Below are 26,173 nucleotides of genomic sequence, written 5' to 3'. Positions count from 1 at the left end.
GCGTGTCGGGCAGCACCGTCTAATGGGTTTTGGGGTGTTTGGACTTCTCTCTGTTTTCTCTTTCACGGCGTTTAACATGATGCTTTTGCTGTCGTTCATGCTGTGTGTTTCTAGGTAAAACGTAATACACTGGGCTCAATTATTGACAATCATTCTCCCGTATTCTTTGGTATCAAGTCGCGGTCCATTGCGCATCGTGGACCTCGTCTGAATGACAACAACCCCCGCGGCCGCGGGGCCACGCGACGACCGTGAAAACGGTCCAGCAACGTCGCCGCGATCTCAAGACGATGTCATAACGCCGGTCCGCGAGTCGCACGGCCACACCGATGACCGTGTGGATTGGAGTTCTTCTGACAAGCGAGAGGCTCGTGAAGTGTCGTCCGCTGGGGATACGAGCTCGGAAGGACGCAGCGGCCGGTGGCGGGGTTACTTCCGCAGAGATGGCAAGTTGAGGCCGTTCCGGCTGCTGAAGGAGGATTTTGGAAATTTCAGGCTGCGGTATTACTCCGACTGGACTGTCTTTAACCAGCTCGTGCTAGCGAGTGCGATATATGTCTTCTTCACCAACATCTTGCCCGGTATCACGTTTGCCAGCGACTTGTTCGTCCTGACGGGGAGTCATGGGGCACGATTGAGGTTGTGTTTAGTACTGGGCTTTGCGGTGTCATCTTTGCGATGTGAGTTGTTTCTCAAGAGGGAAAAATCTGGTTTGTATGGGAGGAGACTAACACGCCTTTTAGGTTTTCGGCTCAGCCGTTGACGATCCTCGGTGTGACTGGGCCATTTTCAGTACTAGCAGAGAACATATACAGTCTATGCGAGAACTCATTCAAGGTATGTTGGGCTCGCACTGCAGTACTCTATCATACTGACTCCTTCAGATCCCCTTCCTGCCCTTTATGGCATGGTCGCTCATCCATTCCGGCTGGATGCATTACCTCCTGGCCATCTTCAACGCCCACGACTACACCATGCAATACGTTACAGATTTCAGCGCCGACATCTTTTCCCTCCTCAACAGCGTCATTTACTTCCACAAGGCGGTCCTCGAGCTCCAGCGCACAAAGGCCATCGTCTCACTCGCCGCCTTCCTGTACTCCATCATCGGCGCTGCGGGAACCTGCCTGCTTGCCATCTTCCTGTCCACGGCGGTCTCGTGGAAGCCGTTGTTCCACAGATACGTCCGCATGGGCCTGACCGAGTACGCCGCCGCCATCTCCATCATCTTTTTTATCGGCATGCCGTACGTTGGTGACCTGGCCCACCTCGACCACAACCGGCTCGAGGTCTCCAAGACGTTCAGGCCCTCGTCGCCAAGCCGGGAATACTTCTTTGTCGAGTTCTGGAAGCTCCCCATTGGATGGATATTCATCGCCATCATCCCGGGCCTCATCATCACCGTCCTCTTTTACTTTGACCACGAGATCAGCAGCATCATCTGCACAGCCAAGAGGTACGGAGTCCAGAAGCCAGGTGGTTATGCGTGGGATGTCATGCTTCTCGGCACGACAACGATCATTTGTGGAATCCTGGGCATTCCACCGGCCAATGGGCTGCTACCGCAAGCACCACTCCACTCCGAGTCTCTAATGTACACGGTCTACGAGGATGAGCCGCCCATCGACTCTGGGCCTGGCGACGATCCTCCCGCGAAGCCCGTTCTGCGGGTGCACGAACAGCGGTACTCGCCGTTGATCCAGGCGGCGGGGATCCTGCTGTTCATCTCGCCTCCGTTTCAACACGTTCTGGGCTTCACGCCGACGTCGGTCCTTGCAGGCTTGTTCATGTTTATGGGCTACCAGTCACTATGCGTGAACCCGATCCTGGCCAGGGTCTGGCACCTCCTCACCCCGATTTCAGAGCTCCCTGCTCTACCCCAAGGCGCAAGCTGGATCGGGATCCATTTCTACACCGTTACGCAGTTGGTCCTGACGGGCATCGTGTTTGGCGTAACGTTAACCGTTGCCGCACCTGGATTTCCGATTATTATCATCATCCTGGTCCCGGTGCGATTGTTCTTCATGAACAGGATCTGGAGCCGCCAGACGCTACGGTACGTCGATGGGTGGGCCACCAGAGAAGGCAAGCCGGAGGACAACGAGGATGATCGCCGCCGGGAGGGTGTTGTGACTTCAGTCGATGCCACCAGACGGGTCGCCGATGAGGAGAAAGGCACCAAGACAGCATAAGCGTTGCATTTGTTGCTTGTTTAGAACTTAATAAAGAAGGGAAAAGGTCATTTCAATAATACATCTCCATTCGTATCACTCAGAATAGCAAATCATCGTCGCGCTAGCATAAGAGATACTCTGCTTTGAAAGGTCGTCCCGAACAGATACGGCCCCGCAGTCGACAGCCACTTCCATGTACTCCAAGTAACACTTCCTACCAACGGTAACCCTTTCGGATCCGAGTCTCAAGGCGACGTCGGATAAACATACCCGCAAACGGACGAGGGATACACCGATCTCTGTCTAAGACATACTTGCACACGGCTGAACTATTTCAAGGCGGCTCCACACACTCGTCGAGACAGACTTGTTCTGTCCTTTTGAAAGCCTTGTTCGCTACACGACCAATACCGCAGATTCCTAAAGTCATGTCGCTGTCTGTAGCTGGCAAATATGCCATCATCACGGGCGCGGGATCAGGTACGCTTGCCCTTCAAACCTTCCACAAACACACTTCACTAACACCTTACAGGCATCAACCTCGCCTTCGCCAAAATTCTGCTCGAGCGCGGCTGCTCCGTCATGATAGGCGACCTCACTCTTCGCCCCGACGCCTCCTCCCTCCTGAGCCAATACCCTCACCCGCAGCAGTCCAACCGGCCCTCGGCCCTGTTCCAATCCACCAGCGTCGCCTCCTGGCCGCAGCTCACGCGCCTCTGGGCCAAAGCCCTAGCCACGTTCCCCCAGATCGACATCGTCGTCCCAGGCGCCGGGATCTTCGAGCCCGCGTGGAGCTCGTTCTGGGAACCCCCGAGGACGGAGACAAATGCGCAGACGGAGTCTCGCGACAAGGCAGACGCGGAGCCCGGTACGTATGCCGTGCTGGATGTGAACCTGACGCACCCGATTCGGTTGAGTCAGCTTGCTATCGGGTACTGGACGCAGGAGAAGCGGAAGGGCTGTCTGGTGCACGTGGGCAGCATCGCAGGCTACGCTTCCGGGATCGGGACGCCATTATATTTTGCGAGCAAGCATGGACTGCATGGGTTCGTGAGGTCTTTAGGGGGCATGCGAGACCGATTGGGGATCCGATGCAGCGTCGTTGCGCCGGGGGCGGTCATGGTGAGTCTCCTTATACTGACCAGATCGAGAAGACTAAAATACTGAGGCATGACGGCAGACGCCGCTGTGGTTAGAGGACCCGGGGAAGAAGCACCTTGCAGAAGGCGAGGGCGGAGAGCTGTTTATCGAGCCCGAGGAGATTGCGAGAGGTATGCTGGAGCTCTGCGAGAACCCAGAGTACGGTGATGGGACGATCTTGGAGGTTACAAAGGGCGCGACAAGGGTTGTGCCCATGTATCATGCTGAGCCCCCGAGTGGCAAGGGGGCGGTGATACCTCAGATTGTTGACGAAGCTGAAAAGGTTTGGAAGGAGCTTGAGCGTAAGGGATTAAAGGTGTAGCCGATGACCTCGCTTCCACATTTCCGACACTTATTATTGCCAGTCACCGACTCGTAATGGTGTCTTGATTCCAAACAAGTTTTTTCAAGAAATAAAAATAAAGTGAGAGATAGGTAAGAGGCGTGTCAATACACGTAGAATCTCGTCTTATGACTATTCATCAAGAGTATTCCGACTAACCCCTTAGGAAGGCTCATCATACTGAAAGGAGCTGTAATAAGCTCGACCTTGTCACTGAGATACAAGTTCTGCCAGAACAAGAATTGAGCAAAATTTGTTTGCTATGTTCACTTACCTTTTCAACAGCATATTGGACGCATGTGGTAGCGGATTTATCCGAGTATGGGCCAGTACTGCTAACTCTAGAGCGACCACGCGAAGTCGGGCTCCTCAATAACTTGTTGGCGGAGAAAATAAAAAACTGTCTTGGCACATCGAAACTACCATACTTGACCGAACTACCAAATTGGGGAAGTCAACGATGTCGGTCGCAAAGCGCCTACAGCTGCGCCTCGATGAAGTGAGACATCGTTGGGCGCCACACCAAATCCTCCCGCCTTCCTGGCTGCCTTACGTCAGAAATGACATCCTTTCGCGATGGCGGCTCTGGAATTCATACTTGCCTTTCTATCAAGCTGGTGATTTCAGAATCAGACGCCACGACCACAGATATCGTTTAAGTGACGATGGTGCCCAGACGGCCGCATCTCGAACTGTTCAACCCAGCCCTCCCTCCGACTGGCCACGGCAGCTTCACCGTATTCCCGCAACTGCCTGCAGAGATCCGCCTTTTGATTTGGAAGCACGCCCTCCAGCGTCATCGTATGGTACATGTCATCCTCGAGAAGCAAGTAAAGAAGGGCAACGGAAACGAGGCGAAGACTGCTGAACGATACTCCCTCCTCAATGGCCTAGATCGACCTATAAGTGGGAACCATTACAACGTCGTTGTCGTGACACGACATGCTTTGCTTCCGGAGAATATCATGGTGGTGAACAAGGAGGCACGAGAAACCGTACTGGCCTTCTACGCCGTGCGAATCCCCTGCCACCTTAAGCCCAGCGTTGAAACCAAATCCAAGGTTCGGCCTAAAAGATCCATCCTGCGCCTGAACATGGACTGGGACTACGTCAGGGTCTCAGCCGAGAACGCACCCCTTCTCTTCTTCGACTTCCTCCACGACCTCCGCGCCTACGACCCACAGGGCAGCGGCCTCCGGCACCTGGTTATTGAAGACAACTACTTCCGTATCGCCGAGATGGCATCTCCTATGTCCGCCAACCTCGACACCCGCGCTCTCGCTGCGTTCAGAGCCACGCTCACAAAGCTTAAGACCATTTGGTTCAAGAACACGCCCCCCTACGGCCGCACTCTTGACGTGCTGACCTGGATGCGCGTCAACGTCTTCAACTACGGCTTCCCCGTGTTTCCAACCTTCACCTTCTTCGACCCACCTCTCCCGGACCCCCGGGACGTCTCCCGCGACCTGCAGAAAATCGGGGGCAGCGTTTGTGACTGGCGTGAGAGGCCTCTCGGATGGAGGATGATGCTGCGTAAGCTCGGCATACGTCCCGAAGACGTCGAGGGGAACCCCGACATCGACGTGCGAATGATGATCGCCATGGACCGGGAGAAGGACATCCGCACCCGCGGAGATGCCGCACGGGTGCTACATGAGGAGGACTTCAACTGGCTGCGGCTACAATGGTGGTTCCGAGGGTGGGATTTCCCGCAGCCCGGAGGCGGAGGAGATCGGCCGGCCGGGTGCTTCGCGACGGCGTCCGGGTTGCGGCCTACCTTGCCTGATCTCGATGGGCCCGAGGTTCTCGCTGCGGCGCCGCGGCCGGCGCTTGGGTTCTGGTTGTTCCCCGTTGAGGCGTTTGGGGAGATTTCCGAGGACAAGCATGCGAGTTTGTGGACCAGGCCGAAGGGCATCTTCGATTTGAGTTCGCATTGGCCCGACCTGGCGATGGTGGATGTGCCGCGAGCTGCGAAATAGTCATTTTGCGGCCCATCGGTGGTCCCCGACTGTTCTAACCATCTTAGACTCTCTTTGATTGCGTTGGTTAGTTGGTTCAAGCATGGGCACGGCACCGTTGCGCCGAGCCAACATGTGCCGCCGTGGTGACCATACCGCAATCTGCTGGCAAGCCAGGATCAATCATCTACGATGGGGAATCCTTTGAGGCGCTCAGATGTCCTCGCATTGTTTGAAGGGGACGAGGCCAATCGTTATCGACACCAGTCGGTCGTACTTTGGGAGTCTTCATCATCTGATACAGTCTTTTGACTGCGAATTGGCAACAGCTATCTGACTCTGCGGAGTGAAAATGACAAATGTGTATCGGCGGAACCCTCCTTAACTCTCATCGACTCTCTCTTCTCGTCAGTATCCATACGCGAATACAGTCTGGAAAGTAAGAGGCAGGAAGGGGAATGCTTTACTCGGCGTGAGCTTAGTCCAGAATGCATTGACTTTGGACACGATGGCCAGCGAAAGTGTACTCTGATTGCTGTTCAAGAACGGACGTTACATCACACTCTTTCGGTGGGGAAGCTTGGAAAACACTTGGACGCCGCTCAATAAGCCCTTCGATACATTGGTTGGCATAACAACCCCCAAGTAAGCATCAGACGAATTGATGAAGCTGAATGCCTGTCTAAATTAGTGGGATGAAATGAGTCACTAACTTTGATGATTCTCCCCAAAAGCAAGCACTTCGTCTATGTCCAACATCTTGTAGGGACCCAATTCGAAGGCCAATCCGTCCTCCTTCCGCTGAGGCGTCCGGACGGCTGAGCAGGTCATGTAGTCTGGGCCCAACGCCTTAAGGGACACGTTTGCGTCCTCGACCTTGGCACCCTTGAACACAATTTCATGATCCGTGACCGCCTCACCATCGGCCTCGAAACTCTCTGCGGGAGCCGGCGGCCTGAACTTCTTGAACTGCAAGTCTCCCAGCCACGGCGCGAGAAGCGCGTCACCTGTCATCTTGACATACGCCTCCCTCAAGCACCACAGTGCATAGAAGCACCGCAGCTTAAAGTCTGCCGCATCCTCAACCGAGGCCCCGGGCTTCAACCCCGGCGGGATGGCGGCGAGCACCTGCCACTTAAGGAAGCTCGCTTCGAGAGGCGAGAGCACATCGGCGTGGACTTCGACGAACTTGGGCCACCCCTCGCTTCTCAGCATGCTGTGGTCCCTCGTGCGGCGCTCCGACGTGCATACCACATCCACGCCGACGTCGACTGGGCCATTGGCGGGGTCATAGCCGTGGACCGCAAAGAGCGCAACGAGACCTGCCTGGTGGCTTACATTGAAGCTCAGCGGGGTGGTGCCGTCGGCGGCGCGGAAGATGGGCTTGGTGCGCTCGTCGCGAACGGCAGTTGCCTCGGGCCAGGGGACGCCGCAGAATCGGCTGATGGCGTAACGTTTCAAGAGATGCGAGCCCAGGGACAGCTTCGCGTCGCGGACATGGTAGTACTTTAGCACTGCCTTACGTTCTTCGGGTTTAAGGAGATCGAGGGCTCGGGATGCCTTGTAGTGGTTTCGCGTCAGTTCAATTCTCAACTCCCAGGGGGGACAGGGAAGGTGTGCATAGGAAGGGGGGCAGTTTTGGGATGGGGTTTTTTCTTCTGGAGTGTTCGCAGTCGGGACGGGTTTGGACGATAGAGTCGCAAAACGGGCAAGGAGCAGGCGTGAATTGGATCAAGGAAGGGCACACTACGTACCACTTGCTCGAGCTGCTTCGTTTCAGTGGCCTCCGGCCATAAATGCCGTGTATCCAGGATCCACTGTATGAGAGTCGGGGCCATCTTGAACAAGGTGGTCTTTGGGTGTTTCGAAGATGGTTGTCGGAACCAGAAACAATGGTTCTGCAGTACCTATGCTCGCTTGGTTTCCAACTGACGTAAGTCTGCGTGCAGCCTTGAGAAGAAACTCCTAGAAGTGAAGCCCTCCAAGCATGCATAAACTACAGGTAGGGCTGTTGTCCAACCGGCAAACCCGCCTTGTCGTCAGAAGAGGTGACGAAATGTGCCTGCCAAGAAACTCTGATTAAGGTTGAGGGATTGGCCACGAGTTGAAGCTGCGTCTCTGACACTCAATCGCCCCGCTGGCGCCGAGAGGAAGTTGACGAGACGACGAGGAAGCCGAGGCGGACGTTGAAGCCACTGCCGGCGTCGTGGATAAGCAATTGGACGACGAAGATTGGCAACAGGCGCGCGCGTGAGTGGCAGAGGTAAAGCCGTTCCTTGGCCAAACGGGCAGGTTGGCGATGTGTGATGGACGGATGGTTTGCAATCTCAAGTTTCAGACATCAGGCCATCGGGTTATTGGGAGGATTTGCGAGTCGTTCGTGGTTTCATTGAAGGGGGTTTGGGCCCGGTTGGTTGACGCGAGGGTGAGATTGTCACAGATGCTCGTGAGTGTTTGGAGGGGGGGAGGTTGAGACGTTTCCACCACCCCGGGCTGGAAACTGCCCGGGGGTTGGTTGGAAGTGCTACAGCGCCCAACCTCTCCCTGTTGGCTGCTCCCCCCCCCCCCCTCGGGGCCCGGAATCAGGCGGATCAACGCCCACTAGCGCCCTTCCTGGTTGGTGGTGCAGTGTCGCGGCTGCAGATCACACCGAACGGCCGCTTGGCCCGTCCACCTCTCTCGCCTTAAACCTTTTCTCGACTTCAACACTCTACCGGGACGTATTTGTTATAAAGACATCTTCGTCCGTCCTTCGTCTCGACCTGCTTCCCTCCCTTCTCCTTCTTTTCTTCAGCGCAATTCTACTCTCGCTTACAGAATTCGCCACGTAGTCGAGTCCTCTCAGCCAAACCCATACAAAGGTTCCTGCGTTTTCCTATCACCGTCTGAACCCGGCCTCCCCCGTTCCGCCGCCATGACCGTCAACCACCAAGCCCTGATCTGAACTCGGTCGAATGCGAGCCCAATAACCATGTTGCGACGTTCGAGCAGGGCCAGGAGTGCCACTTTCTTTTTATTGTTCCGCTGGCAAGGTCGTCTCTCTCTTAGGAGAGGCTTGATCTGAAGCGTCGAGCAAGCCATTTCTTGTTCGATTTTCCTGGTTTACGGCGGGGACGCCAGCCGAAGACTAGTCGAGAGTCAACCTCCTTTTTATTTTTATTTTTTTGAAACCACTTTCAACAACCGCTAGAAGGCTCCGCCGAGCTTTGAAGCTTCGATGATCCGTCCGAAGAGCCCACGCGTCGGGGGCAACCAAACGTACGACACCACCGCTAACGCCCCAGTGCGGCTGGCCGCGGATGACGCGAATTCGCTGGAAAGAGCCGCGTGAGCCCGAAGCGACCGGCGTCTTTGTATTCCTTTCCCGTTCCGTCCTCCATATGTTCCGCCCGCCTCGCCTGGACCTGGTCTCTTCGTCGAGATAAGGAGCCGGGTTTGAGAAGGCGGGAGCTGTCCATGCTCGCCTAGCCCGGTCTCTTCGTGAGATAGGGACGGGCTTGAGAGGGAGGAGTGATAGGACGGGAGAGGGGCGCCAATTTGTTTTCTCCAACTTCTATTCTTCTTTTTTTCTACACCAGCCCATCACAACGCCGAGAGTTGGGCACGCCCTGTGAAGCGCTTGGGATGAGCTCGCATCAGTATCCATACTTCCGCCTTGCGGGTAGAGATGGTGCGGGCCCGAAACTGCGCGGAGGGTCCCTTGCTGAGTCTGGACCTTTTCGTTGGTGCGGGGGATTAAGATGCTTCTACGGGAGCATCGACCAACCAGACTTTGGTACCGACGAGTGGAGTGGGAGAGATTGGGTAACGAGGGGGGAGATCGGTGGCGCTCAACGGATACCGATAAGATGAGCATTGCGCTACTGGAAGTTAGATCAGGACGATGACGAAGAGACTTGGATGCCGAAACATAGCAAAATCCAGTTATAATGTTAATCTTTGCTATACTTGCTTGTTGCACTGGGTTCATGAGATGCTCCCACACGATGTGCTTAGGAGGCAGCTGCGCGCAGCTGCCGACAGCTGTGGCCTCACAAATGTACCGCAAACCAGCGGTCTTGGGCCGCCCTACGTCATTGCTTACAGACGTTAACGCGACAGTATTAATTATCGTCTGAAGTTGCTGCCTGCGTCAGCCTCTAGAAACTGCCGCTGCATCTTAACTGGGACGCGGCCTTATATGGGGAAGATTCCTAGAACCAAGCAGCTCTAGTAAACGAAACTTTTCCAATTCGGCCAATCAACAGCGAAGCCGTGCAAAAGTTTACCTGATCCGGGGCAATGACAGCGGTGGCTTGCTTGCTGATTATACCAACTCACATCATCACTAGCCTTCTAAAGAAACCACATCAACAAGAGGCCAGATACCACTGGCGTTCCATTCGTAACGAGTGTTAAGAATTCTCAACCGCGACTTAAGACGCTGGCTTACTTTTTACACAAGGAAGGCATGCCAGCATTGATGACGTTCCTTATGACTAGCCGGATACATCATGATGAGTATACAAGCAAAGTCTGGAAGCACGGTGACAGTCTTACTTTGGAAACAAAGCTTGAGAAACACAGCGGGCTTGTATTAAAGTCATAGTTCGGCCATACTATGAAAGAATAGTTCAGGGTTGACTTTTTCGCTTACTTGACCCCGGCTGACATGAAAATTTCAGTCCACAGCATCCCCGTCGTCTCGCTAAAATTATTCTTGTAGCGAGTACGAGGCAAAGGAAAAACGATGTACGGCAGTTGCAGTTGTTTCCGCGATGATGCATACTGATAGGCTTTGTTTATTGAACGAAAATGGGACCGAAGCTTATTGGTCGGACTGCTTTGTTAATGCTGACCCGATGGTTCATTGGGCACGATCTCCCGCCGTTAGAATGCTCGGTACTTCGTCAGGCAAACCTTCGTGGTAATCTGTTTCTGCATAAAGCACCACATATGACCGTGCCCATTGGAAGACTCGAGATCTCGTCGGCTCTTCCATTAATAAAGGGCCAATATGGGTCGTCTTGGTTAATTGGGAGAGTGGAATACCAACTAATCGGGACTGGAGTGGAGGGCCACTCCAATTTTTCTTCCGTACATATTGACCGTGCCACCGCACGGGCCACCATGTCACCCACATACTCCGTCGACAATAAACCAACCTGGGCTACGCGCCGAGTACTAGTAGACGGCATTTCGGCCCTCGGGCGGGAGCCCGGGAGTGAATGTGAGTATCGTAGATTGTACCTCTGTAGTGCCGGGTCACTCGTTAAGAAATTCAAGACGAGTTGATCTTTACCATCTCTTTCCTCACTTACTGCGTCTATACCTCTTTTCTTCTGTTTCTCAACTTCCCTCTCGCCTGGTTTTTATTCGTTTGATTCTTATCGACTCTCGAAGTACCTGAAGGGGTGCAATGGGCCAATTCACCGTATGGGTAGGCACGATGGTGGATCTTGGGATGGGAACCGGGGTCGGGATCTTGTTCAAAAGGGACAACCCGGGCTCACCTGAATCGGCTAGGATCCCTCGATCTGGAAAATGGTTCGTCGTTTGCCAATAACAGAGCTTACAAGTGACAGGGGAGGGTTAAAGGGGTTACCATTGAGCGGCTCATCGGCGCAGGCAGAGCCAGGATACTGGTAATATGGCTTCTGGTCCTCGTTGGCGCCAACGTATAACATGTGCTGTGCTGCCGCTGTCTTCGTACTTGCTTTTGGTCTCTCTCTGCAAGCTCTCCGCTTGAAGCCAAGGTAATCACTCGTTCTGCCTTGTGCTACTGTCATTCGTTTGTCCATAACGGGCATTATATCCTAATCGTTACCAGCCAAGCCTCTTTGCATCGTGTATCCTTTGTCCTTTTGTTATTCCTCCCTCTTTTGGCTACACATTTGTGCCATAATACATTTAATCTTCTTGTCCATCCACTATGTTCTCCCTCACATCAACCCTCTCCTTGCTGGCCGTCGGGGCTATCCAGGGCGCATCAGCCTTGGACGCGGCTGGATGGCGAAACCAGAGCATCTACCAGGTCATCACCGACCGCTTTGCCACCTCTGATGGCTCAACCCCAGCATGTGACGTGACCCCGGGCCTGTATTGTGGTGGCACCTGGAAGGGAATCACCAACAAGTTGGACTACATCCAGAACCTGGGCGCCACTGCCGTCTGGATCTCCCCCATCGTCAAGAATGTTGACGGAATCATCGACGGGGCTGGAGAGGGCTACCATGGCTTCTGGACTCAGGACCTCTACTCCATCAACCCGCACTTCGGCACCGAGGCCGACCTGAAGGAGCTCGCCGACGCCCTCCACGCCCGCGGCATGTACCTGATGGTTGACATCGCCCCGAACCACGTCGGTCTCAACGCCAACCCCGGCAACTACACCCAGTACAACCCCTTCAACAAGGCCGAGTACTACCACAAGAAATGCAACATCAACTGGAACAGCATCCCATCCATCCAGGTCTGCTGGCTCGAAGGTCTGCCCGACCTGATTACCACGTCTCCTTATGTCCGCCAAACATATGCCGCCTGGATCAAGGACCTAGTCGCCAAGTACTCTATCGACGGTCTTCGCATCGACACGGCCCTCGAGATCGAGCCTGAGTTTTGGACCGAAGGCGGCTTCAGAGACGCCGCCGGCGTCTATCTGATGGGCGAGATTAGCCACACAGACCTGAATGTGCTTGCCCCCTACCAGAAGGTCCTCGATGGCTTCCTGGACTACAGCGCCTACCACTGGTTCTTCGACGCCTTCTCAAAGGTGGATGGCGATCTGAGCACAGTATACAAGGGCACCAACCAGATGGCGAGCATGTCCAGCATCGACACGACGGTCCTTGGCTCTTTCGTCGAAAACCAGGACCAGGTTCGCTTCGCCCACGCAAACAGCGACATGGCACTGGCCAAGAACATGCACGCCGTCTCCATGCTCCGAGACGGCATCCCCATCGTCTACTACGGCCAGGAGCAACACTACAGCGGCGGTGCCAACCCCGGCAACCGCGAGGCCTTCTGGCTGGGCGGCTACGACATCAACTCGGAGCTGTACGGCTGGATTCAGCAGACGAACAAGATCCGAGTGCACGCCGCCGAGGCAAACCCCAACTTCCTGACAACGGAACGTATTCAGGCCGTCTTCTCCTACAGCAGCAAGGACAGCAGCCGCGTCATTGCCTTCCGCAAGGGCCAGATGTTCTCCATGTACACCAACGGCGGCGTCAACGCCAAGAACAACGTTATGTTCGCCATAGCCCGCAACGTCCACCTTCTCGCCATCGGCTCCGAGGTCGTTGACGTGCTGAACTGCGAGACCTTCACGGTGGCCGACAAGGGCCGCCTCTGGGTGCAAATGCCCGCCGGAGGCCTGCCCCGTGTGTTCCTGCCCAAGGAGCAAACCGCCGGGCTCTGCAACGACGTCAAGGCGCCTCTGTCAAGTGCCACCATCAAGGTTGCCGTGGACAAGAACACGGGGTACAGCAAGCGGTCGATGCCCTTTGTGACAAGGATTATGGAATAGGGGCAATGTGTCATGGGATTGTGGGTTACGGAGGTGTGCGAGTGTTCAGCGGACCTTCTGGGGTTAGCGAATATGTCTGACGAGACTTAATGGATATATATGCTTGTGTAGACGTGTTCTAGATCTCAAGCGATTGTGTGTCTAGTACTTATAGTAATATGTGTAATGTGTGTAACCCTCTCCTTGGGTACACTTATAAGTCGTTGTCTCAAATTCGAGGTCAAGTTTCAACCTGTGGTGTTATCAACGGCACAGGCGTAGAGGCAGCCGCATGTTGCTAAGGGGACGGATGGCGACGAGCGTGCAACAAACAATGGGCAGGGTTGTAAGTGAACTACATCTGGCTAGTCGGCCGTTGGGACCAGGGAAGGGAAAACGGACTATACTAGAAAGGAGCGGTGCTGTTTCGGACAAGGGTAGGTACAAGGGGGATGTGTGGGCTAGGTGAACCCTCTTGGCAGGTTGGCATCCGTATCTGTCACCCTCGGAGGCAAAAGCCTGTCAGATTCGGAATGCCAGACTCCCAAAATTGGAGGATCGAACTCGCAGCTGGGTCGGTGACGACCAGCGAATAACCTGGTGTTGTAAGGTTTTTCTTGAGACTTTGTATTTTGCTCAGGTGGAGCTGAGAATGGTCCTGCATAAGAGACGGGCAGGAGAGGTCCCACACGATAGTAACGCAGAAAAAAAGCCCGCGCTATATAGAAAGACAAGGAACAGCCGATGAACACCCCTATTTCTTGGGGGGGGTTCGGCAGGCGTGAGGGACGTGGAGAGCGCATGAAAGCGTTCGCGGAAGAGATGAACTCCTGGTTTATCTCAAACAAGCTCCAGTGTGTTACTGCCGGCGAGAGAGCTAGCTACCTTGTTTTGAGACGCATTCAACATCGCATGGCTTGAATGCTGAGCGTCGGGCCGCGTAGGCTAGCACGGTCATGCAGTGCCAATTCAATATACAGGGGTACGTAGATATTATATATTGGGTGGTAATAATTGTCCTTGTAGCATTGTAGAAGCGATGCAAACAACCGGTCATCGGCGCTTTACGAGGCAGCTCTTGACGTTAATGTTGGCCACTTCAGGTTCTAGCAAACTTGTGTTTTCATTACATAGGAGGCACAGTACTATTGAATGAGCTGTCTGTCCTATTTCCTTCCATTTCAATGTGCAATAATCATTAGTATAACAATTGAAGCCTGGCATGACGCTGAATTCGACATCTGAATGCAACAAACGAAGCTGAAATGTTTAAGAGTATAAAGATAACCGAAATGTAGCATCTCGGTTCCCCGGGATGAGATGAGGCAGTACATTAAAGCCTCATTGTTCGCAGCCCGAAACCTTGCACCCATAGACCCAAGGTGGGGTCGCTTCAATATCAGCTGATGGCGGTCTGGGTCATGGCGAGTGGAAATAGGACAAGGCACGTGAAGCAGTGATTATAAAAGGCATAGAAGCAAACTACGGGGTTTGTACATTGAAAAAAACAGACATGCCCAATTCACCCATAGACCAGCTTCACTGCGGATGCTGCTTTGATATGTATTCTCGGAAGTGAAGCGGGCTTCACAGGCATTCACGCATGCACGTGGATAGACAGCCCTGTCGATTTGGTGGCATCTCAACTACAGCTAGCTGGTTTTCCAACATCGGGATGAAGTACCTCCAGGCCAGGCCATGCCTTTCAACGCTGAACCCGGTTGGCCAGAAGAAGCTCTGTTTTCATGTGAATCTTAGAATCCACACCTATGCGATTGTATGCTTTACTTCGTTGTTGAGTCGGGATGTGGTCCAAAAGGTGCAACGCGGTCTTGACCCATACATCCAATGACAACGACCAATTCTTTTTGTAAAACTCCGTGACGCCACCCGATGCCTCGCTCTCCAGATCATACACATAGTCTGTACAGGTGTTGTGTGTCCGTGCCCTTCATTGGCTGTCTCCCTCTCCACCCCCTTCTTCTCTCTCTCTTCCCTCTCCTTACTTCTTCTGAGCCGCCTCCTGCTCCTTCCGGTACTGTTCGTTCTCAACCTCGCGCCAGTCCCTGGGCGCGGGCTCGTTGCCGTCGGTCTCGCCCCTGCCACCAGCGAAAGCCGGGCGTCCGGCGTACAGCTGGTAGCCCTTGCCGGCCTCGGCGTCGTTCATGGTCTTGTAGTTGACGGGCATGTTGCCGCGGAAGCGCTTACGCATGTCGACCATGCCGCGCTTGCACTCTCCGAAGCCTTTCTTGAGCTGCTGGCACTTTGTGGGGAGGGTGTCGACGAGGGGCGAGCGGAGGCAGTCGGCGGCGCTGTTGCGCTGGACCATGACGCACTCGGATTCCTGGAGGCATTGCGCGAGCGCCTCGCCTGGGGAAGTCAGTCTGCTGATGTCGGACGGTGCCTGATGGGATGAGTGAGAGGGGACGTACGCAGTTCTTTGCAAGAGCTAGGCATGGTGACGACGGTGCTGTGGCATTCCCTCGGTGGGTAGACACAGATGCGACTTGTTGGTGCGACTCCTGGAGCTGTCGGAGCTTCGAGTTTGCGATGAGCACCGGAGGAAAAATCAAAACCCCTATGATTGGCCGGTACCAAGTCGCAAAGACCCGCCTCCGTGCAGCGGTTTCTGCAAGGTGCGAGAGTCGCAGAGGCCCGCTAAGGTTGACGTCCCTGCAGTCCTTCAATAAGGAAGCTCCACTCTTTCAAGGATCCAGGCCCATCGTCCAACCGCGTGCTCGCACGAGACAGCGTCCCTGCCACTGACACACCTGGCAGATCGGTGATTGGGGTGATTTGGGGTGGGAGGGAGGCGTGGGTGTCACACTAAGACACCTCCCAGCTCCCAGTGCAAGTGTGCTGTGACCTTTGGGACCTGGACCTTTTTGGGAGCTTCCTGCTCACAGATCATTGCCGTATCTTCACATGTGACATCACCTTCTCCCAACTCTCACCCGTATCGCTTTCTCCAGGTTTACTTTTCCACCGCCGTCCGCTTCTAGAAACGCTACGGTGACACATCCTATGCCAACGCCAACGCAATCGCCGTCACCATCGCCAATCCCCACACACTGGAACTTAAGCTTTTGTTGTCCTCGGTTTGCCAGCGATGATGGCTTGAAGCTCTTCCCCATTTCTGCACTCTTAGACATACCCCGTTCCGTCGCGCCACGGCTTTTCTTCTTTAGATTAATCTCGTTCCAACCAAATCGCATACCACGATGGCCATCCCTTTCATCGGTCGACTAAACGTGTAAGAGACGCTCAATACCCGCAGAGCTTGCGCTTCTCCCTTTCCCTCCCCTCCTCGTCTTTGAGCGCAAACCCCTTTCCTCCAAATGCGGCGCAACTCGCGAACAAGACTTGGCCTGGCACTGATGGCTTTGCGCAGCATCGAATATGTAGCTTTGGTGGGGTCGTTTCTCCTGGTCGGACTCGAAGCTATCATCCGCGTCTTGACTTTAGCTCTACGTATGAACTTGCGCCTCTCCCCAAGCGGTGGCGTCCTAGCTAGCTAACCCGGCCTTTCTCAGCTTCGCCGCTCATAGCTCTCTTCTATAGAGCTTCCCGTCGCCTGTTTAATCGGTTCTCGACGCCGGAGCACAAACGCGCAGAGCAGCGCAAGAAGTGTTGGTGCCCTGGATGCCCCTTTATCTCTACGATGCGACTGGGCTAACTGCAGGCTTTTTGCGCAGCGATCTCGACGTCCGTGAGAGACGCTTCTGACTTTGTGGACCTCTGTCATCTGTACGGATACCAAGCTGAGGAGCACATCCTTCAGACGAAGGATGGGTACCTCCTTGGACTACACCGGCTGGCCTGGAAGAAGGGAGAGGAGGACCAGAAGGTCAACAGCGGGCCGGGAAGTTTGAAGAAGAAGGTCGTGTATCTTCACCATGGTCTTCTAATGAACTCGGAAGTCTGGGTCTGCTTGACCGACGAGCAGCGATCTCTTCCTTTTGTGCTCGCTGAGCAGGGCTATGATGTTTGGGTCAGTATTCCATCTCGCATCCATGTGGGCGCAGCGCTGAAGGGTATTCAAGCTTGGCAACAACCGCGGCAACAAGTATTCGAAAAAATCGGTACACCACTCGCCCAAGTCGCAAGGCTTCTGGAACTTTTCCATCGACGAGTTCGCTTTTCATGACATCCCGGACAGCATCGCTTATGTCCTGGAGGCGACGGGGCAGGAGAGCTTGTCTTACATTGGATTCTCGCAGGGAACTGCGCAGGCCTTCGCCACCCTTGCCATCCACCCAAAACTCAACCAGCAGGTCAATGTATTCATCGCCTTGGCACCGGCCATGTCGCCTGCCGGCCTTTCTAATGGAATCGTCGACGCCTTGATGAAGGCCTCGCCCCAAGTCTTGTTCCTCCTCTTCGGCCGTCGATCTATCCTCAGCTCAGCCACCATGTGGCAGTCCATTCTTTACCCGCCCATCTTTGTTAGAGTCATCGATATGGGTCTTTCCTTTTTGTTCAACTGGCAGACGAAGAACATATCCCTCAGTCAGAAACTCGCCGCATATCCTCATCTCTACTCTTTTACCAGCACGAAGAGTGTGGTTCACTGGTTTCAAATTATTCGGAATAAGTCTTTCCAAATGTATGACGACGACGTTCATCCTCCTGTCTCGATTAGTTCCTCGAGCAAGTACACCAAGGTCGCGAAATACCCCACTCGAAACATCAAGACGCCCATCGTTCTCGTGTACGGCGGCAGCGACTCGTTGGTCGACATCAAGGTCATGCTCAAGGAACTGCCGCCCCAGACCGTAGCTACCGAGATCCCTCACTACGAGCATCTTGACTTTCTGTGGGGCCGCGACGTTGATGTTCAGGTCTTCCCCCACGTCTTTGATGCCCTCGACAGTTTCACGGATGCGCAGCATACCAAGGAGGAGTACGATCGATACAAGATCGCAAGACGAGCGAGTCTCCTGGGTTCCGGAAACGCTTATAAGCACACGTACAAAGACAGCGATTTGTCTGCTAGTGAGGCCTCAAATACTGTGGATGAGGGACAGAACGGCAACGGTCTTGAGACTCCTGTCTCACAAAGCAAGACTCGAGACCGGCCCTCAGGAATCCCATCACCACTTGGCACCACCAGGATGCGACCCAGGTACTCACAGGTTGTGAATGAAGACGAATCGCCATCGCCATCTCCGGATAGACCCGCTAGCCGCGCCGCTGAGGGAGAAGAGAGGCCTGACAGCTCAGTGGATACCCGCGATTCCCCGACAGCTAAGCTCAAGGGCATTGGCGTCCGGCGCGGAAGTGGAGGAAGCCATCTCAGCCTGGATAGCATGCGTGAGGGCCGAGGCATAAGCCTTGGCACTAGTAAGGCTCTGGGCGGCGTCGTCACCAAGAGTGCGATCGATGCCAAGGGGCTGGGCAATGCCGGTACTGATGAAAACAACAGCGGGAAGAAGAAGAAGCGTGTGACGGTTGCGCCATAGAAGAGAGTGTGTAGGTGTAGGATATTGTCTGAACCCAAACAGTTAAAACAGCACATCGTAATCTGTGTAATACGCTCACTGTACTCGCCGAAAATCGATCGTGGCGCGAGTATTCTGTCCGTGACCTGCCTGTCGCCCTTCAACTGTTCTTCGTTGGCAAGATTGGGTCGCAGTAACAGCACTCAATCTTGACGCCGAGCCAGCAACTCTTCCTCCTTTAATGGTGATGATCTTATAAGGCCGTCAAGAGGCCGTCGCATGCGGCAAATATTCCGTTCTCCAGAGTACTCGAAAGTCATGTTGTGCTCGGAAAGGGAGACGTTATATGTTAAGAGTACTAACCAGACCTGGCCAATGAAGACGGGAGGGTATTTTTGGGGGTATGTGTTGGTCTGATCTGAGAATAAGCTCAAACCGAGCGGGGCTTGTACAACACCTTGTTATTTCTCCGCTTTTCTGACGGCTCAACAGGGTGGCAGTCAGGTCATTCATGTTTGTTGGGTTTCGCACTTCTACCGCTCCCATATATCGAACAAGGTATATTGATCATCGTGGTTTTGAGCGACACTGGAAATGCCCTTGAACAAGTCCCAGCGGGGGTTTTGATATCCAATTTACCTGTTATGTTTCCTGCAATTGTGCCACTAGTTGTAGCCATCCCACCTGGGGTTGACCGCTTGGGAAACAGAAAAGTCCAGAGTTACTTGAACACCACATATGCCAAAAGAAAGGCGACTGAGGCCACGGGGGATCTTCCGTGATGGGTTTAGTTCAATACTGCTCCATAAATTATTGGTTTCTGGGGTCTGTCTGCCTTTTATGTAAGTGGTTGAGAGTGTCATTCACAATGCTCCGCGCCTGTTGTGTGACCGACTAACTGCTCAACCCTGAACAGATGGATGGCTTTATAGGCGTGTATCTTCGACCATTTCGACATAATCAAGGAGAAGACGAAGACCGTTTTAGTATAACTGGCCCAGTCATGTCGCTGGCCACGTCCACAAGTACCTCGTTGCCATTGAGCTTATTCCTCGGAGCATCCCAATAAACTCGACGATCCCTTCGGTACGACCGCATGTTGGGGGTAGCATACTTTTGTTGTGAGTAGAGTGACATATATCAAAGCACATTCCCAAGCCGTGTTGTCTCGTTTACGTCTTCAAAGCCTAACATCACAGGTTTGTCTGACTTGTCAGCGCGGCCAGACATCAAGACATAAGGAAGACCACCATGACGACTGCAAAAGACTACCTCGAAGCGGTACTCGGCCAGTATGGGTACAGCTTCGAGAACCCCCCGCCGAAGGAAATCGTAGACCACCTCAAGACGCGGTACGCTGACTGGATGCCCGCTTTCTGCTATGAGGAGCCCCGGAGCGACTACTGCGAGGGCGTGCCGTCGTACTACATGTACCGCATTGCACTCGCACCCAACGTCCTCTTCGTCGTCCTCTTTGGGCTCTCGCTCATCGCCTTCGTGGCCACCTACGCCGCCACCCGCCGCGGCTTGGCGTTCAACATCGCCATGAGCCTGGGCGTCATCACCGAAATTATCGGCTATGTCGGGAGGATCATGAGCTGGGGCAACCAGTGGGACGAGGTCGGCTTCATGATCCAGGTCTGTGCCCTCACCATCGGCCCGGCGTTCCTGGCCGCCGGGATCTACCTTTGCATCCGCCAGATCGTGACGGCGTTTGGGCCGGATAACTCGAGGATCCCGCCGAAGTGGTACACCGGAATCGTACGTACCTCCTGGCCCTCAACTTTCCTTCTCTTGTGCATATTTCACATAAACAAAAACCAAAACTAACAATTCCCCAGTTCATCCCCTGTGACCTGATCTCCCTAGTCTTCCAAGCCGTCGGCGGCGCCCTCGCCTCCGTCGCCAACCACCGCCGCGAGCCCACCCGCACCGGCGACAACATCATGATCGCCGGCCTCGCCTTCCAGGTCTTCACCATGCTCATCCTCATGCTCGTCGCCGCCGACTTCGCCCTGCGCATCCACCGCCGCGCCCGCCGCGCCCACCTGCCTAACCTCTCCGCCGCCCTCGACAACCACCCGGCCATGGTGCGCCTGCGCGCCTCGCGCCGCTTCAAGGCCTTCCTCTCCGCCCTGGCCCTCGCCACGGTCTGCATCTTTGTGCGCTGCGTCTTTCGCGTCGTCGAGCTGAGCGGCGGCTGGACGGGGCCTCTGATGGGGCGCCAGGGCCTGTTTGTTGGGTTCGAGGGCGTCATGGTCGCTGCTGCTGTTCTGGCGCTCAACCTGTTCCACCCGGCGTTCTGCAGCAAGGAGCTACTCGAGCCGCCGCCACGTAGGGAAGTTGCCAGGAGAACACCTAGAGAGGAGCCGAGCTTCAAGATGGTGAATTTTGTCATTGATAATGATGGGGGCTCCCGTCCATGACACCACCGGTAGGCGTTAATGGTTGACTTTGGAGGGGCCACTTTATTTTGACAAGGAGAGGCTCTTATGAGTAGTGTTACAACCTCTGACATTGAATCTTAATAGTACCGAGAATATCTATTGAGTGATTTTCTTGGTACAGGTCAAGAGGAGCTCTCCTGTAGAGTCTCGCTAGTGTCGTTTTCTCCGGGCGGCCCCTTTGAGTTTCCATCTCTCAGCTGTTCCAGGAAAAACCCCGTACATAAAGAGGGGCAACACAAAGATACAGGACGAACAAGAGAAACAAAGAGGGAGTATTGAGTGCATTTTCCTACATTCACCATAAAAGCTTATCGCCATGCTTTGGCAGGCTAGTTGTCAACCATATCACAGCAAGATGCTCTCTGATTCACCAAATAAAACATACAGCTTGGCATCATTAAGCAAAACGGTTAGCATGTCGCCAGGGTGTGGGATGCGCAGGAAGTTAAGACAAGATTCGATTTGTCTATGTACGACCCAGACAGGGCCAACGAACTGCTCTTTCGAGTTGACAGCAAGCACTCAAAGCTTTGCCATCCCTCAATAATCTCAATATCCAGAGTGGGTTTTCCACTCTGGTCCTTATTCTTTTGCCTACTTGCCGTTTTCCATTGTACCTGTGCCTCATTCCTGATATTTTCAGGCTGAATCACTTATAAAAGTAACGCAAGGAGGGGGTATCGTGCGAACGCCGCCCGAGGCCCTTTAGCTGGCTCTGGAGCCTTTGCTGGGGGGGTATGCGGGGTATGTAAAGACGAAGGAAATGAACAATATTGCCTGACGCCAAAGAAAAGGGAAACGAGCTTGGTACTCAAACAGGTGGTGTTGAAGGGGTATTACAGACGGTTGAGAGATATGAGCCGTGCCAGGCCAGTAATCTCTTCCGTCATCTAGATCGATACGTTGCCAAGTGGCAGGATCTTTGACGGATCGCCGGTGAAGCGATTGCGATAGTCGACAATGCCCTGTGCAATGCTGGGGAAGTCCTTGATGTTCTGCGATCTCATTTCTTGGAGCAGCTTCCGCAACCCCTCGTTAAACTTTGCCTTTTCAGGCCCTTCGAGTGTAGTACCGCCAAGCTGGAGGAGGATTTGGTCGTCTAGAGCGTGGGGGGGCGACCGTCAGCGCTCAACATGCTTCGAGAACATGCGACGTGGTCATTAGTCCGTGCAGGGTGAAGGCGACCTACCCGGCAGCTTCATGGACTCGAAATGCTGGTAAATGCAGTCAGCACCCCTCGGACAGTCGCGCCTGGCCAGCTGATCTGGGCAGATGGGGAGGTTCGGATCGATCCTGTTGCTGTAGGTGAGGGACCGAAGCCCGCCAGGGACGGTTTCAGCAAATTTGGGATGAAATCGGTAAGCACGGAAATACTGAAGCGGACTCTCGTAAGGGGTGAAGCGGTCGCCAGTCGAAGACTCAACAGTGCTCTGCGCAACGGGAGGGACCTGCTGAATAAGTCAGTTGTTGGAGCGAGCCCGTGGCATGAAACGAAGTGTACTTCTCTCACGGCACCGCCTCCCCGCTCGGGAGTTGACTCGTTGACTCCTAGAGAGATCTGCTCTGGAATTGGTGAGGCTCTAGAACTTGTTTGCTGCAAGTCAGTTTCACTATTGACCAGCGAGACAGTGCTATCCCCCGCGACTGGGCTAATGGATGGAGACTTTGTGGCCATGGTGGCAGTGGTATTCTCAGGGGGCTCGTAGACATCTGGAGATTGCTCTCGGTCTTGCTCAGAACTCGAATCATCAGACTCGCCCATGACAACATCAGAAGCATTATCACTTGTAGCAGGTCGCGACTCTTCGTCATCACCCAACACCTCGTGGTTGGCAGGAATCTTGGAAGCAGCAGACGCTGGGTCATCTGTGGAAGTGGGGGCTTCAAGGGGGCTCGTTGCGGCTTTACCAGTGGCCGCGACTTCTCGTGGAGGATAGAAGCTGTCTTGTCATGTTCCGTTGAAGGGGAATGGGCGGGGCGAACGACTGGGGTGTTGAAAGCCGAAGTAGGCATGCCGGCACTCTGATCCGCAAGGGCGATGGCGGCGGCAGGCAACGGGCTTTGCACCTTGGAGTGGGAGCCTGTCGACGTCTGAGTGACAACCGGATCGACTGCAGATGGGTTAGTTGTTTTGCGGGGAGGCGGATGTGCTTGAACTGAACACTAACCAGAGTTGCTCTTAAGCTGATTTTGGGGACCTCCCGACTCATCGGAGTCCTGGTCGAGCTGTTCCATTTCCTCTGTCAACTTCTGTTTCTCCGCCATCTCTTCTTCAATCTCCTTTTCTAGACGAGACATCTGGGATTGAAGAAGACGAAGCTTGCTCTTCTTCGCTTGCAGTCGATTCTCGACAAGTGGCAGGTTGGTGCTGACCGCGCGGAGCTTTTGGGCGCGGCTTGAGTCACCCTCGATACGCTTGTCTGACGGCTTGGGCAAACGCATGGAACTGCTGGCTTCGGCGACCACAGGTGACGTCTGACCGTTGGGTTGATCAGATGCACTGGATGCACCCATGGATTGAACTCGCCGCATGCCTGGCTTGCCAGTCTCCGAATCAAGAGCGGTGTCTGGTGTTTGTCCATTAGACTTCAGACCACCTGACTGACTGTTCATAGCAGCCTTTAATCTGGCGCGGGCTTCGGCCAGAGCGATCTTTCGCTTCATGGCCTCAATCTGTTTGTCCATGACGTCAATATGCGCTTGCTTTGGTTGAGTACCCATGACACCAGACTGAGGCGTAGCGACATGGCTCGGGGCTGGGCTGGAGAGCTGGCGCTGGGGAAGGCCTTCTGTAAGCGGGGGGAAGTCACGGAAAGAGGCCGTCTTCCGAGACGGCGTGTCGGTACGGTGTATGTTCGCTGGCTCGTCAGTCGGAGACCCTATTTCCATCTCAACATCCTCGTCGTCAGAAGCGTCGCTAACATCGATGACAAAGGGCTTGTCTTGTTGTGTGAGGCCGAACGGGCGCTTGTTGGCCTGCAAGTTGGACACGAAGTCAGCCGCAACCGGTCGTTTCCGCTGGTTATTGATAGCGGCAGATTGTGGAGTGGACATGAAGAGACCAGGAATAGTCGATGCAGGAGCAGCTTGAGGAGCCGATTGCTGGGAGAAACCATTCCGGGCTTGTTGGGTCGCGGATGGGCCAATCGGGGTAGCAGCGGTTGCCGATGAGGGTCTTCGGGTCGGTGATGCTGGGGATGCCTCCTTTGACTGAGAGGCCTGAAAAGATCCCTTGCGCTCCGCTGCTTTCTGGGCTCTAGCATCGCGTGACTTTTGAAGGGCATCTTGCTTCTGTTGTTGAACAGCTGTCTTGTCGCTCGCACCCACAGCCTGCGCACCGCTGTTGGTCGTCGAAGATGCGGACTTTGCGCTCTTTGCTGCCAATAGACGTGCGATCCGATCCTTCCTCTCTTCTCCAGCTGACCTAGCCGCCGTGGACGGCGCCTGATCCGTAGGTTTCGAGATTGCTGCTGACGTAGGCGCACTGACGGGCTGCGAGCTGGACTGGCCATACGACTGGGAGAGACCTGGTGAATGCGTAGTGGCCGGAAGACCTGGAATGGTGGACTGGCCTGAGGTGCCAGGATCTAGTTTCAGCTCGGTGAGGAGGTCCTTGACAATATCCTTATCGATACCCTCGTCGATATAATCCTGGTGGCGGACACCTAGGGGCCACAAGTTGAGAATAGCTGACTGGGCTCTTTGTCGAGCGTCCTCCATGGCCTTCTTGCCCAACTGCTGACCGGCGATGGCCGTGGAAGACTGAGGAGCTTGGCCACTGAATGCGTGCGCCGGAGGAGAGTTGCTGTGTTGGTTGTTCGCGTCGATGTGCGGATGGACTTCGTGAGGAGACAGATGGGGGGAGTAGGATCCGGACCGCTCTCGTTCTGCCTTTGGGTCAGCGTCGATCTGAAGTGGTATTCGTCCCATGAGGTACATACCATCAATATTCACAGCTGCGTGAGTCCTCATCCCTCCACTCTTTACACCGCCGTGCCAATCGGCGGTTGTGTATCCAGCACTGTTGTTTCCATTCTGGCTGGTCACATTCGCAGCAGCCCGGAAGCTCCCACCAGGACGTCGGGCACTGGTATCGGGAGAATTCTCTTGCGGTTCGTAGACATCGTCAAGTTCGCCGTCGCTCAGCTCGCCCTCTTCAGCATCGTCGCTCGTCGATTTAGCAAGGGCCTTAGGCGCAGTAGGCGGAAGTGCCCCCGAGGCCATGGGTGCCTGAGACTTGGGCGTATCGCCCGACTGGTAATACTGCGCTGCTGGAATGAGGTTGGGTCCCTCGCGCGGAGGCTGCCACGATTGCTGGTAAGGAACCTGAGGCGCCGCCTGTTGTTGCTGTTGCTGCTGTGGTGGCTGCGGCTGAGGCCAACCGAAGCCTTGAGAATGGCTATAGCCAAGGCCGGGGATCATTATTTGGCTCTGATCGTATGACTCTGGTGCTTGAGGACGGGTGTCAAAGGTGTTTGTGTGCGGAGCATAGGCTGCCGCTGGGGGAGGAAAGGGCGGCATGGTTGGGAAGTAGGGCTGCTGCTGCGCAGGTGCTTGCCCCGGGTACGGCGAGTACCCGTATGGGTAGTAATTGTTCATCCTGGATAATCGCGACCGTGTGCGCGCTTGGAGGCGACTGCCAAATAAAAATTAAGCAAAGGGCGATGCCTCAGAGGGGAAGAGGGCGCGCGCAACTGGCAGCAAGGGATGGAAGTGTGTGGTTTGGGTGGATGCTGTCCCAACAATCCGTTGGTCTGTAGCCGGCTGCGCTAGAATAATAAAAGCAGGCAAACAAAATCTGGGTACGTCGAGTCTGTGGTCCGGAAGAACAAAAGAAGCATGGCAATTTGCAAAGGAAGAGAGACCGGGGGTTGGTGTGGCCAAGGTCGTTGGTGGATTGCTTGCTTTGCTGGGCCAAGATGAGCAGAGGAGATTTCACGGCGCGAAAAAAAAAAAGCTCTCGTCGGAAAAACAATCGTCATGCACCTCAGATGTGGGCGCGTACCAGCAGTAGAGGTAGCGGTGGGCTATCCGAATTTGGATAGAGCAAGAAGCTTCTGCAAAAGTAAGCGATCCCAAAAACCTGCGTGTCTCTTCGTCCCGTCTCAAAGATGGATCTTTGAGAGCTGTGGAACGTTGATGTCTTGGATCGATCCCGGTGTATGTGTGGTTGGGAAAGAGATC

The 26,173-nt window shown here is 54.5% G+C and overlaps 9 protein-coding genes across 9 annotated transcripts; 6 read left to right on the top strand and 3 right to left on the bottom strand.

Annotated features, from left to right (window-relative positions):
- Positions 1-211: 211 nt before the first annotated feature.
- Positions 212-2,192, top strand: ColSpa_02624 (putative transporter; the record flags this gene model as incomplete). The annotated part of the gene is made up of 3 exons (XM_049268836.1): positions 212-603; positions 744-837; positions 885-2,192. 3 exons carry the CDS (start codon positions 212-214, stop codon positions 2,190-2,192), a joined length of 1,794 nt encoding a protein of 597 aa, XP_049124793.1.
- A 410-nt stretch (positions 2,193-2,602) lies between these two features.
- Positions 2,603-3,636, top strand: ColSpa_02623 (15-hydroxyprostaglandin dehydrogenase [NAD(+)]; the record flags this gene model as incomplete). Its single annotated transcript, XM_049268835.1, has 3 exons — positions 2,603-2,654; positions 2,707-3,296; positions 3,355-3,636. 3 exons carry the CDS (start codon positions 2,603-2,605, stop codon positions 3,634-3,636), a joined length of 924 nt encoding a protein of 307 aa, XP_049124792.1.
- Positions 3,637-4,322: 686 nt separating this feature from the next.
- On the top strand, positions 4,323-5,636 carry ColSpa_02622 (uncharacterized protein; the record flags this gene model as incomplete). The annotated part of the gene is made up of 1 exon (XM_049268834.1): positions 4,323-5,636. The coding sequence occupies one exon, from the start codon at positions 4,323-4,325 to the stop codon at positions 5,634-5,636; it is 1,314 nt and encodes a 437-aa protein (XP_049124791.1).
- A 687-nt stretch (positions 5,637-6,323) lies between these two features.
- Positions 6,324-7,453, bottom strand: ColSpa_02621 (4'-phosphopantetheinyl transferase A; the record flags this gene model as incomplete). Its single annotated transcript, XM_049268833.1, has 2 exons — positions 6,324-7,175; positions 7,370-7,453. 2 exons carry the CDS (start codon positions 7,451-7,453, stop codon positions 6,324-6,326), a joined length of 936 nt encoding a protein of 311 aa, XP_049124790.1.
- A 4,073-nt stretch (positions 7,454-11,526) lies between these two features.
- On the top strand, positions 11,527-13,122 carry ColSpa_02620 (acid alpha-amylase; the record flags this gene model as incomplete). The annotated part of the gene is made up of 1 exon (XM_049268832.1): positions 11,527-13,122. One exon carries the CDS (start codon positions 11,527-11,529, stop codon positions 13,120-13,122), a length of 1,596 nt encoding a protein of 531 aa, XP_049124789.1.
- Positions 13,123-15,103: 1,981 nt separating this feature from the next.
- ColSpa_02619 (mitochondrial protein PET191) lies at positions 15,104-15,558 on the bottom strand (the record flags this gene model as incomplete). Its single annotated transcript, XM_049268831.1, has 2 exons — positions 15,104-15,471; positions 15,534-15,558. 2 exons carry the CDS (start codon positions 15,556-15,558, stop codon positions 15,104-15,106), a joined length of 393 nt encoding a protein of 130 aa, XP_049124788.1.
- Positions 15,559-16,439: 881 nt separating this feature from the next.
- Positions 16,440-18,563, top strand: ColSpa_02618 (putative lipase ROG1; the record flags this gene model as incomplete). The annotated part of the gene is made up of 3 exons (XM_049268830.1): positions 16,440-16,572; positions 16,797-17,092; positions 17,145-18,563. The coding sequence occupies 3 exons, from the start codon at positions 16,440-16,442 to the stop codon at positions 18,561-18,563; spliced, it is 1,848 nt and encodes a 615-aa protein (XP_049124787.1).
- Positions 18,564-19,793: 1,230 nt separating this feature from the next.
- ColSpa_02617 (sphingoid long-chain base transporter RSB1) lies at positions 19,794-20,968 on the top strand (the record flags this gene model as incomplete). Its single annotated transcript, XM_049268829.1, has 2 exons — positions 19,794-20,303; positions 20,384-20,968. 2 exons carry the CDS (start codon positions 19,794-19,796, stop codon positions 20,966-20,968), a joined length of 1,095 nt encoding a protein of 364 aa, XP_049124786.1.
- A 911-nt stretch (positions 20,969-21,879) lies between these two features.
- ColSpa_02616 (protein red1) lies at positions 21,880-25,588 on the bottom strand (the record flags this gene model as incomplete). The annotated part of the gene is made up of 5 exons (XM_049268828.1): positions 21,880-22,088; positions 22,179-22,437; positions 22,500-22,829; positions 22,898-23,100; positions 23,158-25,588. 5 exons carry the CDS (start codon positions 25,586-25,588, stop codon positions 21,880-21,882), a joined length of 3,432 nt encoding a protein of 1,143 aa, XP_049124785.1.
- Between the last annotated feature and the right edge of the window lie 585 nt (positions 25,589-26,173).

This window comes from Colletotrichum spaethianum (genome assembly GCF_022836535.1).
Source record: "Colletotrichum spaethianum MAFF 239500 DNA, contig05, whole genome shotgun sequence".
In the NCBI taxonomy this organism is placed as follows: domain Eukaryota; kingdom Fungi; phylum Ascomycota; class Sordariomycetes; order Glomerellales; family Glomerellaceae; genus Colletotrichum; species Colletotrichum spaethianum.
The sequence above is the reverse complement of the archived record's forward strand: the minus strand, read 5'-3'. Positions and strand labels throughout refer to the sequence as shown.